The following is a 16,958-nucleotide window of genomic DNA, read 5'->3' on the forward strand; positions in this document are numbered from 1 at the left end:
AATAAAACTCAACTCCTTGTATTGTTTTAAATTTCACATGGAGATTCAGTTCGGGACTTTGAGGCCATTTTTCTATGTTGCACATTGTTGGTTTTTTTTTTTTTTTTCCCACTCACTTCCACAGCCTGAAGCCAGTCTTAAAATAGAGATTCTGATTCTCTTGGGACAGAGAGTGCCTGACTTCTGGGGATTAAAAATGCTCTACAGAAGCAGATGTTGGGGCTTTTATAAGAATTTCCCACCCAAATGTCAAGAGGCCCCAGAGGGACGTGGCCCCTTGCACAGGCTCAGCAATGTCACTGTGGAAAGGTGCGGGCTGTTTCTGCAGGACAGACAGCGGCTGCAGCCCCGGAGCGTGGGAAATGCTGCCAGAGCCTGCAGGGCTGGGGGGTTCAGGGAGAGGGGTATTGAATTCCTGTTCGGCTCCCCAGCTCCAGCTCGGGATAACTAGGTGGGGGCCAGGGCAGGTTGCCAGGGGAAGGGGCAGATGAGGCCAGAGGCCCCGGCAGCGGAAGCCGCCCCACTGATGGGCCCTTCACCTGTCTCTACCCCGCTACCCAGGGACAGGGAATGCTTTGACGGGGCCCACCGTGACCAGCGGGGCTGTCTGCTTGGCTGAATCTGCCCTGTGTCAAACCAGTGGATTTCAACAAAAGAGCAGTGGTCTAAGGAAGGGGCGAGGGCTGCCAACACGGAAACCATCACCCCCTTTTAAAAAGCACCTCGTGTTTTAAAAGACCACCAGGGAACTGGTTTACTCAAGTGCAGTGGTGCGTGGTGCTGCAGCGGCTAGTGGTGTGTGTGTGTGTGTGTGTGTGTGTGTGTGTGTGTGTGTGTTTCATTCTTGGGAGTTATGGTGATCTTTGCTGTCCAAAGGGCAACCCAAGAAAAATACAGGGACCTCATAGAAGTAACACTGTTCCTCTTCCCACCCTGCCCCCCAAAGCATCTTTTCCAGAAGCACCACCTGGAGGGAAACTTTGTGCTCCCGTGCTGGGGCAGGGTTGAGACAAAGTGAAAACAAAGCATTAGTTGGGACTTTTCATCTGTAACATGCCGACATGAGCAGGTGACTTGGGAACTTGGAGATGAGAGCCAACCATTTCCACTGAGACTATCTCTGAAACCATACTTTTGTGACCCTCGTGGGGAAGTTGCATTTTTATAAAGGTCCAAGAGGTTTTGCCAGAGAGACCCTCATGCCACAAACATCCACAGCCCAGTGTGGCTCTCTCATAACTTATCCCATATTTATTCCAAGTGTCAGTCTAGTTCTTGCCACACGCTGCGACTCCGACAGCCCCCTCTCTCCTCGGAAAGCTGGGCAGAAATGCTCCAGAGTGTTCTGCACTTCTTATTCAGCCAACAACATAGCGCATTATGATGAAAACTGAGTTGCCATCTTGGCTGCTCCACTGACGCATGACAATCTGTCACGTGGGCTGTAGAGGGTGCAGTGCCTGGTAGCTGCCCTCCCTCTTTTTTAGGGGGACAGTAATCTGGGGTTCCCAGCTCTGTGGCTCCCACCTGCCTTTATGCCATTGTTCTTCCCTAACATTTAAGTAATATATATATATATATATATATATTTTAAGACAGAATCTCGCTTTGTTGCCCAGGCTAGAGTGAGTGCCGTGGCATCAGCCTAGCTCACAGCAACCTCAAACTCCTGGGCTCAAGCAATCCTACTGCCTCAGCCTCCCGAGTAGCTGGGACTACAGGCATGCGCCACCATCCCCGGCTAATTTTTTCTCTATATATTAGTTGGCCAATTAATTTCTTTCTATTTATAGTAGAGATGGGGTCTCGCTCTTGCTCAGGCTGGTTTCAAACTCCTGACCTCCAGCAATCCACCTGCCTAGGCCTCCCAGAGTGCTAGGCGTGAGCCACCGCACACACACCCGGCCTAAGTAATATTTTTAAAAGACCCAAGCAGGGTCTGGGTAGGGGATGGGCTTTTCCAGACTGATTCACTCATCTGGGAGAGAGAAAGGGGATCCTGAGAAGTTGTGCCCGAAACTGGGTTCTGAGGCTGAGCACAAGGCACCCAGTAACCTTGACAAGGGAACACTCCCTGGGCAGCCAGGTATTTTCCTGCAACTTCACATTACTAATTCTTAACTCTATTACCCTGATAGCTTGGTCCTCAGCATTATGCTGCACAAGTGACACTTCCCACCCCTGAGAAGAAACACTAGCCGCAGCAAGCTTAAGAGTGTTCTGGGCATGGCCTAAACACCCTTGGGATGAGGGCTGTCTGGTCCTGGAACTGCAAAATCTCTAAACATGTAGACGAAGCCCTGATATGTTAAGCAATGGTATAAAGATGCCCATGGCTTTTTGTTCTGGACAATCTATACCTCTCCCAAGTGGACCCATTGCTCTTTATCAGAGAGCCTTGTATCCAATTCCTGGAGGGGGCATTGGCACAAAAGACCTGTTTTTCTAATTAATCAATTTGAAAAATATAAGATTGACCAGAAATATTAATGGGGTCATGCAGTGATTTCTGTGCATGGGTTGCCAAAAAGTGGCCTCCACAACATTTTTCACTTCTGTGCCATCCACAGAGCCCTTCCCTACTTCTCCCCATCTGTTGAGATCTGCCCACCTAGGGACACAGTGCTTTTCTTCCTCTTGTCTTCATGATCCCTCTGGCACTGTCCTATGTGTGGTAGCTGGGATCTTCCCACCCATGTCACTTCCTGGAGCAAACTGGTCTTACATTTCTTAATTTCATAGCCTAATGCAGCATTTTATAATGTAGCAGAGGCTGGCTGATGTCTTCTAAGTAAGTTGTTATGAGCAAAACAGCTCTGATCAAGGAAACCTTATCTAAAACTGTATGATGCAGAGTCGAGAGAGAGAGAGAAAGAGAGCGAAAGAGAGAGAGAGAGAGAGAACATAATTAAAGATCAAGTGCTCTGAGGCCAGGTTCAGGAACTTCCTGCTATGCAGGCTAATTGGCATTTGGTGCAGAGAGAAAGACTAAGGAAAAGCTTACCCTTCACAAGCGAAAATAATTGGGACCAAAGGTTAAGAATATGGAAGAAGGTATATGAGGACAGGAGCTGGGTAAGGGTTGGATTGCCCAGGGAGGGGAGAGCCTCTCTCAGACATCTTTGGGAAGAAACAGAGGGAGGTACAAGCAACATTCAAAACTAGAAGTTTGACTCTAAAACACAGACTAGTGGGGGAAGTATTTTTGGGAGTCTGAGAGACTGGATTTGAGCCCTACGAGTACTGTTTACTAGGCATGTGGCCTTGGGTAAACCAACTAGTAACTTCCAGACTACCTGTTGCATTATGGATGGTATTGAAAAAATGACATGTACTTTGTCTCCTTCATGAGGATGTTGGGAGGGTCAAATGAGATCAACATTTGCTTTGTAAAGTACACCGAGCTATTAATATTTCAGTGTAGATGAGAGTTACTGTTTTCAATCCTAGGTATCTAACCTCCCATTTTCCTCTGCTTCGTCCAATTCCAACTTAGAGGAAGGTATTCGTCTCTCCCCTAGGAACTTCTATTCTCACATTCCTTCCTCTTATAAAATTTTTTTTTTATTAGTCATTTACACTTTAGAGCAACTGAAGCTTGTCACCTGCTGAAGAAATTTCTGGTGTCCAAAGCAAGCTAGAGAGGCCTTGAGAGAAAGTGCCTTCCTGAGTGCTTTGGAATCATACTCGGGTTCGCCTTATCTATTCACATGTAAGATTGGCCCTTTCCTACAACCACTATGTTTCATCAACTTTAGGGCATATTATTTTATTTTGTTTTGTTTTCATATTTCAACATCTCTGAAATTAGGATGTATCTTAGAATTCTTGGTGTGTCATACCTTAATGATTAGTGATTTCTCCTTTTGAGTGGTTCACAAAATAATGGTACATCTCACAATCAGGAGTGTGACGTAGGTGAAACGTAACACTGTTCTTGTGGAGGTCACATGATCATGGGCAGGAATGGTTAAAGGGTTAAGAGGAAAAGTAAAGTGAGGCTGCAGTTTCCATTGGAATCAGATCAGGAAACAAAACATGGACTGTTTTCATTTTCTTCCACCTTCCAGCTGCCAAGAATTACCTGGATATTTGGATTCTGCCCATTGATATCTGCTTTGGAAAGATCTGGAAAGTTTGGTAGATCAAGGAGAAAGGATCTGGGGCCATCTCTTTGCAGTGAAGGGTGCCCAGTCTCTTGGAATGGCTGTCTGGGGAAGGGCTGGTGTGCAGCCGGGTGGTCTGGATGCTCCCCGGGTGCTTCTTTGGAGAGAGAAAAGCCGGTTTCTGAAGTGGAGTCACTTTCCACGTTGAGGTTATTCTAAAACGAACAAACAAGCCAACAAACAAATGTTAAGGAGACACACGATGAAAAAATGCCCCCCTTAACCGTTCATTAAATTCAGGAGCAAGGACAATCTTCAGCGGCTGGAGTTAAGGCAGCATGATATTCCCAACTCATTTTGCTACCCCACGGTCTAGTTTCCCCATCTTGTAAAAGCCAAATCATCAGAAAACTTCCTTCAGCCTGCTACCTGGGAATTTTCTGAGGGTTAGTGAGGTATGGGCTATTTATTAAGCATCAGAGCACATCAAAACTAAAACACTATTTGGAAGAAGAATAGGTGCTCATTTAAACCTGGAACACAATTATGTTGTCCTTCTCACAACTTCAACTGATCAATCGTGCTGGCTTTAATTACTGCTCTAGTGTCCAGAGTTGGTTTCTTTGGTGTGTGCCATGGAGCAAAAGAGCTGACCACGCTGGCTAAAATACTTGAGGCAAAGTATTGATGATATCCATCTATCCATTTGTTTGTCCATATGTCCATCAATTCATCCATACATCCACCCATATATTCCTCTATCCATTCATCCATCTATCCATCTTTTCATCCATCCATCTATCAAACATCCATTCATCCATCCCTCCATCCATCCATCCATCCATCCATCCATCCATCCATCCATCCAATCAACAAATACCAACATTCTAGGCACAGGAGATACAGCAATAAACAAGACAGACATAGAAGCTATTATTTTGGACTGTACATCAAGTTAGTGGGAATAAACTATAAATATATAGATAAATCAGATCAGACCAGAGAGTGGTAACAGCTAAGGAGAAAAGAAGGAAGATGACAGAGAGTGACTGAGGAAAACATTAGATGGGTGGCCAGGGAGAACCTTTCTGAGAAGGTAACATTGGAGGCCAGATCTGAACAAGAGAAGGAGGCACTCTGCTATGATCTGGGGGAAGGACATTCTAGCAAAGAGAAGAGCAAAGGGAACACCCAAGTCCTAGGGGGGGGAATGAACTTGGCTACAGAATGGCTGGTGTAGCTTGAAGGAGGGAGGGAAGAACTGTGTGAGAAGAGGATGAAGAGAGTGGGCTAGCCAAAGGAAAAGCGACGACAAGGCACTCTGACATCTAATGCCTTTATTCTGAAAAGTGCAAATCCATTGTTTTTTCCCAGCTAGTCAAAAATGTCTCTATTTAGTTGTCACTGGGGGAAATTATTCTAAGATTGAAGAGTATACAAGTTGCTGGACTCATTGCCCAAACCATCCCTTCTTCCCCTCCTCTCCTGCTCCACGGACCTCTCACTGGAGGCTTCCTCCAGCCTACAGGGATGGCACGTTCGTGTTTACTGGTGGAGGGAGAAGTGGAGATAGAATTTCGCCAGTGTTTGGGTCAGCGGTTAATGCTCTTGTTATTCTTGGGCATGTTTTGGGGTTTGAGGGTGTATATTCCAGCACACTGTCTCCACGCACACACCCCACCCCCTACCACAATGCCCGTGACCCAGCCAAAGGGTTACAGCTGGTATCGAAACACTCATGGCTCCGAGTACCCAAGGTCAGAAACGGCCCAGGGAAAAAAATTACCCACAGCAGATAGATATCTTCTTAGAGAGCTAACCCGAGGGAATGGATTTTTTATTATTATATTCCTCTTTCAACAGGAATGGGGCTGAGGAATAAACTCACCGGTGCACAGACCACCTTTGTGAATGTTCAAAGAGGCCAAGAGGAGGGCGGGGATAGAGACCACGTCTGCCTCCTCTTTACAACACGCAGTGGCAGAGGGGAAGGCTGGCTGCTCTGGGGCATGTTTTTGCTTGCCCTTCCTTTTGGCTCAGGAGATGTGGCCAGGGGCAGTGTCTTTGTTCACCTTTCCAGCCACCTCTCTGCCATGGATTTTGTCTCCTGGCACATCCTAGTAGAGGGAGTTGCCCTGACATTTCGAAGCATTACTCAATGCAACAGAAGCCAAATGTGTTATTCTTTGGTTGAGTCCAGTGCACACAGAAAAGACAGACAGACAGACAGACAGACAGAGAGAGGGACAGAAAGAAGAACATGCTAAGTCATTTCCTCAACATAAGACTTCTCTATGACACCCCAAGGGGGAGATAACTGAATGCAATTGTTCCCTTGCTTTTCTCCCTGGATCGCTAACCCTAAAACTATTCCAACGGTGTTAGGGTGGACAGTTGGATGCTCATGGAGAATTTCTTGTACAGGACTTAGGGCTAAAAGTCCCTGAAGGGGCCCAGAATTTGCTTCCCAATTGCTTCAGGGAATCCCTGTAAATCAAGCCCTAACTTCACTGCAACAACTGAGACACACCGCTAAATTGGGTTAAAAATGGAGTTCTCTTTCCTTTCCCCGTGATGAAGTACTCTTTCTACTACTAAAACTTATATTTTAGAAGAAGAACTGGGAAATGTGTTTTTGCTGCTATATAACATTTTGCTTAGCTGTCTGAAAAAAACAGGGACTGAATCTAATTGATTTCTTGATCTGACTCTTGAATTTTTCCTGGTGGGAAATTCACCACCACAGAGTGATTCTGGCTTAGCCTCAGACCAAGCAAACCCCTCAGACTCTCTGTGGCTCAATGACCCTCCATGTAAAGCCAGGCAGATAATAAGAAGAGACCCGTATCCTCCCAGCAGGATGGTTGAGATAACTCGGGTTGGGTTGTGTCTACACATGAGAAGAGAACATAGAGTTAGGGCCATTGGCTGGGCAAGTCAGGCCACAAGTGCCTCTGCCGGGAATAGTCAGACTACTAGGGCTAAAGTGTGTTTTGGCTTCAGTTATGCACACAATTGTGGTATTTCCCCATCTCTCTCCAACTGCCCTGCCCCCCAGACAAAGGCTCAGTTTTGTACAGTGTTTGGAAGATGGGAAGTAATAAGAAATGCTAATCACAATCTCTGAATATCTGTTACTCTTGCGCCTCTTCCAAAACATATTTAACTGGAAACCTTGGCTCCCTGCAATGGCATGCCCCCAAACTATTTAGAAACTGGAAGGCCTAGGATGGTGGAAGTGTGTTGAAGAACGAACAGTCCATATAAAGGAAACTCCCTTTTATTCGATCAATAACAAAATTTGGGAGTAGCCATTATTTTGGTAATCTAGATTTGCAATCCAGGGCAGGAGATGACAGGCAGGATCTGCTAATAATGTGGGCAAAAGTCTTTTTTTCATGTTCCCTCAAAAGGGACACACTGCATATGTTCCTTCCAGAGTCCCCCTTGGAGGTCTTTGTTGGGGACATCACTCCAGCCATCGCCAAGTTCACTCACTGAGTATTCCATTTAAATTATTCTAGCAGAGTGAAGCTTCTCAGGAGAGGTGGATCTTCAAGTGAATATTTAAATGGTTTATTTTTTTTTTGACACAGATAAGCAAATACTCTTCTCTGAAGACAATAGCTTAGGAAAGTCCAGGAGTTTAAGAAAAGAAACATCATTCTTTCCAAGCTGCTGTAGGATTCATTTTGCCTGAATTAAAGTGACACACGGGGCCTGCTCAGTTTAGGAAAATATTTCTTTACCCACAATGTGTCTTTGAGTATTTGATCTTCAGTCTGTGAGTTAACATTGACAATGCTGCAGTATTGCAATGTTCAGTAGCAACGTTCCCTCCTGTGATTGTAATTTTAGAGTTGTGACTGCCAATGAAAAGAAAAACAGAAGAACTAAAGTTTCTATACAGCTTACACTCCTGTATTCAGTTCAACTGCTGAAGCAGGTGAACCATTTTTGTCAAATTATCTAGCTACTGCTTTATGCTGCCCATCTTTGTGCATAGCTCCTATCTCCCCATTATTTTAGAACCTATACTTATCTAAAATAGGAATATTGATACAATATACCATACTCTCACAGCCTATGATTTTGCCCTAGATGGCAGTCCTATAGCAGACATCACAATTACCCACCCAATGTCCATCCCCCTCTTTTTCTTATGCAGTGCTTATTTCTGGTGGCAATGTGCCTGGCTAAAACTACATTTCCCAGCATCCATTGCAGCTGGGTGTGACCATGTGATACAGTCTTCCCAATGAGGGGTCAGTGGAAGGTGCTGGACAGAACTGCTAAAAAGGAGGCAGATTCCGTTTTGCCTTTTGCCTTTCTCTCTTCCACTTTCTCCTGCCTGAAATGAGGAGACAGGGCTTGAGGTGAAATGAGAGAGCTGGCAGATGTGCAGATAAAGGCTGTACTCTGAGCGTAGCTGACTGGAAAGATGGTGGGCCCCGGTCCCTGATGGCATTGTGGAGTGATCATGCCAGTCCTGGAATGGTGCTAAGGCTAATGATGCTGTTGTCACCAATATTAATGTTAACACTGACAATACTGCAGCACCAGTAGCAATGTTCCCTCTTATCAGTCCTATTTTAGAGCTGTGACCACCAATAAAAAATTGGAAAGCCCTGTTCAGCCAAACGATTCTATGCTGGGTTTTCTGTGCTTTGCAACTGAACACAACCCCCAATTGCAGAAGTACTGACAGGATAGTTAAGGAGACATTGTGGTGAACTTCCCAGTGGCAGACAGGGCATGAATGCCATGCTTTGCTGCTAACATGCCTGCCTAATACCCTCTTCCAAGTCTACCCTCTACCCCCTCTGCAGACATTAAAAGAATCTTTTCTTTGTCTTAGCATCTACACATAACATTTCTCAAATATGCTCACTGTGTACTGTAATATTTTCTTTAAACTGACCTAAAATACAATTACTAAATTTTGAGAATTAAAATTTAAAATGACTTCTATCAGGGAATTTTAGTTTGTCCTCCCTAAAAGGAACCAGAGCTTTTTGGACAAATGGCTGCATCCAGATCCCGGGCAGGGAAGGGACAGACGAGTTTGGGAGACGTTGCTGTGCCGTGAAGCAAGGAAGCTTTCAATGATTAACACGGTCCTCCTGAGAGAACACGGGAGCCAGCTTCCCGGGTCCCCATTGCTCAAAGATTAGACAATTTGGGGATCAAAACAAAAAGATGGTAATTGACTGATGCACATTGAATCTATGAAATTCATGAGCATATGATGATACTCACAAAAAACAGAAAGCCAGAAAAACTACTGTCAACACTTGAGGTAGGTATTGTAAAACTCCTCACTTTGAAAATTGGTATGACAAAGAAAGAAAGGTTTTCCTGAAGAAGTAATGTTTGAGCTCAGACTGAAAAGGCAAGTGAAAGTTAAGCAGGTGAAGCAGGTAAAGAGAGCAGGAATGCTGGGGAGGTGGTCCAGGACTGCGGCCCTGGCAAAGGACTCCCTGAGGTTTATAGATCCAAAGGATTTCAGAGTTGGAGTGGAGGGGGTGTTACGATCAGAGCCACTCTGTCATAGTATGAGTTAACTGAGTTAAATACTATACATGTCAGGCCCAATACCCAGAGGCCTTGGCCCACCAGCCTTTGGCCTGAGAGCCTTCTATCAAACTGCGTTGTGACTTTTCCACTAGGCTGCCACTTCCCTGGTGGCTTGCTCTGGGACATCTGGAGTTTTGCTGAAGCTGTACAGTATTGGGGTCTCCTCCTTTCTATCTTGCTCTCATCAGCTAGCCCAAAATGCCCCTGGGAAAAGCTCTGCTCAGATGAATTGTGAAAAGAAAATCTGTCATCTGAGGGCTGGGTGCAGTTTCTAAGATGACAAACCCAGACGATTTAATTATTTGTGTCCTTTATACTGGGGATATCGCTGGTCCAAGACCAAGTGTCCAACCACTGGCTCCAGCCACTACATAGCTGGACCTGCTCATTTTGGCTGTCCTCATGACCAAGGCAGGTTGCCATAGCCACCCCAAGGGCCAGAGTGGTCAGAAAGGCCACAGACCTCAGCTGGACACTTGGCACAGGCAGAGGAATACAAAGGAGAGGGAATGCGGTTCTTTGGACAATCAAGCCACAGGGCAAATTAGGGTGATCACCTCGAGGGGGATGATCAAGCTGTGGAAATGGGCGATGGATCCACTTTTGGAAAAAATATGCTAAGTATCATTGTCCCAGTCTGCAAATAGCCACCTGCCCTTTTCCGCAAACATCAACCAAAGGCTGGCATGTGAAAAACAGGACTGATTTGACCACTTCCAGAGCCTCCAGAAGAGGCACAAACTGGTAACAAATTGCAGCTGTCTAGGACAGTTTTACTACTTTTTCTTTTTAAGGCAAAAACTGGTAACTATCCCCAGATTAACACAGCCAGGCAGACTTCTTGGAGGCAGACTGGATGGCACGTTTCTGGAGGGCAAAGAATAGGCTGTATCTGCAAATCTCCAGCCCCCATCCCCCCCAATTCCACAAGCTCAGGGGGCACCCAATAAGTACTAGTTGGTGATAATGATGGCTATAGTTATCACTGGCTAACTAGGGCCTAGTTAGATTTTGTTTTAATTAGGCTCAGGCTACAGGCCTTATTACCCCTAATGTAGCTTTTATGTGGGATTCTAAGGAAAAAAAAATCCAGGAATCTTCTATTGAAGATATTAAAGAAGATATTATTAGCAATGCGTTTGGTCCCATAGACTTTGAACAACAAACAACAGAGATTATAATTAACGTCACTGCAGCCTCTCTCCTTAAAACGCACTAACAATATAGCTAATTAGCAATATGTCCTCATTTGGGGCTGGACATCTGCATATTATTATCGACAATGCTTGTTTCCTTTTTCCAGATGAAAGGAAGCCATACTGCACCCAGGCATGTGGCTGTGCTCCTTCCACATTAAAACACTCCGTTTTCCTCTCCCCACCATGAACACACTTGGGGCTTTATCTGTGCCGGGCATCGATTTTGTCTGGAACACTTCCACACGTCTAAAAATAAGCTCAAGAAATGCCACTGGTGGTATTTCAAAGGGAAGAGCAAAAGTTTTCCCGTTTGGGGAGATAAAGGAATAAAAGGGCAGGCTGATTATCTTTACACATGATTGAGAAGCAAATGCTCCTAGGAAGAGGAAACCAGGAGAATGAATACAATGGGTTGTAGACCATAAAAATCAGCTTTCTCAAGGGGTGCACTGTGAGTATGTGGCTGGACACCCAAGGTTGGCTTAGTCTGCCCATGTGCAATGATGATCATTCCCCTTCAGGCAGCAGGAACAGAGCAAATAGCAATGGGCGTATTTTATAGTAAGCATGAAAATGCAGCGTCTCTTTTGGAACCATTCCTGGCCAAGGGGAAATAGCCAGACATGTGCTTCAGTGTTCTTAGTGCTCAGGACGATGGGTGGGGAACATTAGTGTAGGAGTGGAATCAGGGGGTGGTGGAGCCTTGTTCTGTGAGGTGTTGGGAGGAGGTAACCAGGACTACTGGGGAGAAAGCGTGCACTGTGAGTATGTGGCTGGACACCCAAGGTTGGCTTAGTCTGCCCGTGTGCAATGATGATCATGCCCCTTCAGGCAGCAGGAACAGAGCAAATAGCAATGGGCGTATTTTATAGTAAGCATGAAAATGCAGCGTCTCTTTTGGAACCATTCCTAGCCGAGGGGAAATAGCCAGACATGTGCTTCAGTCTTTGCTGGGGGACCCTGAAGACAGCCCTGGGAGCTGGTGCCACAGGCACATCATGTTTCAAGAATGCAGGAGTGTCACAGTCCTGCTTGGGAACGGAGCCTGCTGTTGCAAGTCTGACTAATAGCTGAGGAATCTCTAGTTATGGTGGCAGAATGTATCATAAGGATGTTTACTTTAGGGCTTGGGAGTGACCTTGCTTATGATCACAGGCTTTAGAAGAAATGAAGAATGGTCAGCGCAGTGCCCTGGGGCAGGGAGCTGGCCCTGCGGAGAGGCAGGGGCCACCCACCCCCCTGTGTCTTTCCTAACTGAAGGCTCCGGGGGCCAGCTGACAAAATGGAAGTCAACACTTCACTGGTTTGTCTCGAATAATCCTGTAAACTGCTTTCATCTTGAAAATGCGTGGATTATGGGTGATTTTTCAAGTTGTGCTTTCTCCACCGCTAGCGAAGAAAACAGAGTGGAAACTTTCCGGGACCCATTTCCTCGATGTCCCATTAGGCTAAAGAAGGGACTGAAATGAAGCAGGAATTATTCTTTCAAGTCTAAGAAAACGTGCAAGAAGTAGAGTACAAGAGTGGAAAGCCAATTTGGTCAAAAAAACCCCACTTCAACTATCATCTAAAACATCTCTGCAAATGTAAAGAGATGGAGAAATTGTATTTTCCAGAACCCTTTTCAGGGGGAAATGGTGGACTTGTCTAGGAGGAACACTTTGATCAATTTCTTGCTTGGGTGTGAGGCATGACTGCCTCAGTATTAAGTTAAGGGCAGGGCTTTTTCTGCCCTTAAATTAATCCTGAGTTTTAGGATTTGAAGGGAAAGCTAACTTGCACAGAGCTACAAAGGACAGGCCAGGGGTGGCCACCAGGGGGCTGCAGTCCCTACTCTTTGGGCACATTAGAGCTCAGCCTCCCCTTTAAGTCAAACTTCGAGCAAATATTTAATGAATATAGATTATTGGTGATTTTCTAAGTTGTGCTTTCTCCATTGCTGGCAAAGAAAACAGTGGTAACTGTCTGGGACCTGTTTTCCAGGACCCAGTTTGAAGAGGTACCAAATCATTAGTGAGCCTAATTGGCCCGACTATGCAAGTCCTCCCTTGACCAGAGAGGGAGGGTGTCGAACAGAACAAGGAGACCCAAGAGGTGAACATCCCCTTCAGCGATTCTGTGTCTCCCCACGTGGAATGAGGGGGACCCGAGGCCCAGGCCAAGGCTGGTTGTCCTGCTGGTGGGAGGGAAAACCTGGCGGGGAAGCCAAAGAGCATGGGGCTGCAGAGTTCAGAGGCTGAGACCTGGGGTGGGGGTGGCCTGGGACCCTTTGCCAAACTGTTATTCTAATTAAGGAGATGGATTCTTCACAACAAAGCAAAGGCCCCTTTTTGAAACCTACTGCAAATCTCTCTGCTCCAAGTAGCTCTAAAATAGGTTATAAAAGGAACTGGACCTTAACCTTGGAATCATGGAAAAGGCTTCATGCTATTGTCCAGAGGGCCTGGGCCAAGAGGTATGAGGCCAGGGTCTGGGTCCCAGCATGGCCTCTACCTGGTTTTGTGGACTTTGGTAAGTTATTGCACCTCTGTATCTATGGTAGACTGGTTTGCAAAAAGGTCCATAAATTCTTCCTCTCTCTAAATATATCCACACCTTGGGTAGTTGCTTCCCACACTATCCTTGAGCTTGGCCATGCTACTTACTGGTCAAAGGGACAACAGTTAGCAAAGACTTGGAAAGTGCTTGCGCATTGGGGCTTGCCTCTTTTTGTCACTCTTTGGAATCCTGAGGCCACTCCATGAAGAAGGCTGAGCTAGCCTGTTGCATGGCAAGAGACATGTGCAGCAGAGAAAATCTATCCCAGACCCACCAATCTGTCCATGGCCAGTCATGCAGATGGATACCATCCTAGACCATCCAGCCCTGGCTGTGCCCACCTGGGCTTAGGAGAGCCGCCCAGTTGATCCAGAGAATCATGAGAAATAATACATATGTAATAAGCTAATGAATTTGGGGTGGTTTGTTACACAGCAAAGGCTAACTGATACAAGAACTCAGTTACTTCCTGTGTAAAATGACCACGGTGAGGTAGAACTGCGAAAACCTCTCAGTCTGCTTGGTTCTGACCTCCTTGGAATGGAATCCTCAAGAGATACTTGTTCTGGAGAAATCATTCCACAATAATTAAAATGAAACCTTTATTCCAAATGCTGACAATGTCAAATTGAGGGTGAGGAGATTAAACAAAAAACCCAATAGTTCTAAAGGCATAAAATGTAGATTCTCTCTTCCATGACTAGAACACCTTCTCCTTTCTCCCTGTCCTCATATCTGCTAACTTAGAACTGAGTAAGTTCAGTTGGAAAATTCCAAACCCCTGCCTCCTACTTCCTTCATTTACATGTACTTCTTGGTTAACAGCTCCATTGCCAGTTTTTCAGAGATTCATAGTTGAGACTTCACAGTTCTCCCTTGCACTTTCGTGATGCACCTGTACAGCTCTATGGGCTGCCAGGAACTAGTAATTCTCATTTTTCAGGGAACTCTTACTTATACTCTAAAACAATTATAGAGCTATCACAGACCAAACATGGCCAGAGGTGAAGAGAAAGTTGTATGCCACAAGGACCCCTTCCCTTTCCCACCTATCTATAATATATTGTTCTTATTTGGACTGCTATTCTGTTCTCCCTTCCCTGCTTGGAAAACTGACAGCTGATGCACTTGTGGGCCCTTGAATTAGCTTGGCTAATCTTTCTCTATAAACAGCTAAGACAGATTTTCTATTCATGGATTCATTCAACAAACACTTCCTAGGTTTCTATTATATACCAGGTACCATGCTGGCATGAGACAGTTCCAATAGCACATGGCTTGTTAAGACAAATTATCCAAAATTTGGAAATGAAGCAAAAGGATAACTGCAAGTATATCCCTTCATAACTGGAGCACAGCATGACAGTCCTGTCCCAAATTATTTATTTCTCTAGGATAATATATCTTTGCTTGACCCGTTATTTACTATTGATTAGGGCTCAGATTAAAAGTTACATGCTAACTTACAGATTTTCATCCTATCGAAATGCAAACGTTTTTTGTCCAGTAGAAACAATAACCAGAAGCTGACTGTTTTATGGCCCTATAGGATATTAACCAGTTTTGTTTATGTTTACAAGTTACTTCGTCATGACTTTCCCAACTAACTTTATAAATATCTATTCCTCAAATGCTCTGAAATGGCATCGGCGTCTTCCTCATTCCCTACTTAATTAGTTAAATAAATCTTTGACATGTGTTTGTTCTATATTTGTGGGAGACGCATGTTTTAATATTATGAAAATTATATTCGGACAGGTTTTTGTCCTCAAGGAGTTTATATTCCAGAGGGGTAGTTAAGAAATGTTTATACCCATATAAAATGCAAGGTAGAAAGTGGGAAATTCTTCTTCTTTTTCCAGCTCTTTGAGTCGTTTCATTAGATTGTCTATTTGTGATCTTCTTGTCTTTTGGTTATAGGCATTTATGGAGATAAACTTTCCTCTCAGAACTGCTTTGGCTGTGTCCCAAAGGAGTTGATAACTTGTCTCTCCATTGTGGTTTTCTTCATAGAATTTTTTTATTTCCGTCTTGATTTCTTCATTTATGAAGTAATCATTGAGTAGGAGGTTGTTTAATTTCCACGTTTTTGTGTAGAAATGTGAGTTTCTGTTAGGGTTGATTTCGACTTTTATTCCACTGTGATCTGAGAAGGTACATGGTATGATTTCTATTTTTTTAAATTTCTTGAGATTTTCTTTGTGTCCTAGGATATGGTTGATCTTAGAGAACGTCCCGTGAGCTGATGAGAAGAACGTATATTCAGTGGATTTTGGGTAGAATGTTCTGTAAATGTCAGTCAGACCCTGGTTAGAGCTGGAACCCATACTACTAAGTGAAGTATCCCAAGAATGGAAAAACAAGCACCAGATATATTCTCCAGCAAACTGGTATTAACTGAGTAGCACCTAAGTGGACACATAGGTACTACAGTAATAGGGTATTGGGCAGGTGGGAGGGGGGAGGGGGCGGGTATATACATACATAGTGAGTGAGATGTGCACCATCTGGGGGATGGTCATGATGTAGAATCAGACTTTTGGGGGGTGGGGGGGAAATGGGCATTTATTGAAACCTTAAAATCTATACCCCCATAATATGCCGAAATAAAAAAAAATTATTTTATAAAAAAAAACAATAGAAAGTGGGAAATTCTTAAAGGGTAGAAGATTCCAATGTAAGTAAGTAAAATTACCCAGTTCCTAATTATGATAGCACAACTTGCCATCTATACAGTCCTTAACATCACCACCTTATGCCCTTTCTTCTCCTCTAAAGACCTCTGTGTGGATATTGGTCTAATGATCTAACAAGCTGGAGCAATATGGAGAACTCTGGCTTGTGAGTGGGACTTCCTTCAGTTTTCTCCTCTTATGAGGGGGCCCCCACAGGGAGAACAGAAGACCAAGCACCAGACGGCACCCAACCTACTTTCAATCATTTTATTACCCCCTTCCCTCATACAATTTCCTGCTCGGATCCTAGAGAAACAAAGCACTTCCCAGTTTTGATTCAGAGATAATTCTACCATTAGAACCCATGCAGTTAGCTGAGGTCCAAGAGAAGAGAACCACCAGCTTCTCAGGGGCTTCCTTCTGGGAGGTAGTCAGGAAGGGGGTGTGTGTAACAGGGAACACATCTACTATTCTCCGTAGCATAAATATCCTGATATTGGGATTAGCAGTCTGAATCTGAGCAGCAGATGGATGTCACCCTCCGACCGGGTAACTGAAGAGAGCTTAATAAAGGAACAATTGACACATGTCTGGGCAAAGTGCCCGGAAACTACCAAGAATGCTCTGCTATCCAGGGCCAGGAAGGCCAGGGAGATCTTACACCCACAGGCCTGAAGATGCAGGGAAAGGAGAGGTTACTGTTACCCAAAGGGAAAGAGAAAGTTGTGGGGTTAGAGGTGAGGTGAGAACTCAGGAGGCTTACCAAATACTGCAACCTCCCTCTCCTCTTCCCTCCATCTCCTGCTTAACATTGGCCAGGCCCAATCGGAAGCCAGGGAGCAAGGGGGCCTGTCCATGTAATA

At 44.8% G+C, this 16,958-nt stretch overlaps 1 protein-coding gene across 1 annotated transcript in view; it reads right to left on the reverse strand.

The window, feature by feature from the left end:
- Positions 1-16,958, reverse strand: part of ISM1 (isthmin 1) — a 74,719-nt gene that overhangs the window by 24,272 nt on the left and 33,489 nt on the right. The window contains exon 2 of the mRNA XM_012780831.2: positions 4,085-4,321. Coding sequence (XP_012636285.1) covers positions 4,085-4,321 — 237 coding nt within the window. The remainder of the gene's footprint in view (positions 1-4,084; positions 4,322-16,958) is intronic.

The sequence above is a fragment of the Microcebus murinus genome, chromosome 16, assembly GCF_040939455.1.
Source record: "Microcebus murinus isolate Inina chromosome 16, M.murinus_Inina_mat1.0, whole genome shotgun sequence".
NCBI classification, from domain to species: Eukaryota; Metazoa; Chordata; class Mammalia; order Primates; family Cheirogaleidae; genus Microcebus; species Microcebus murinus.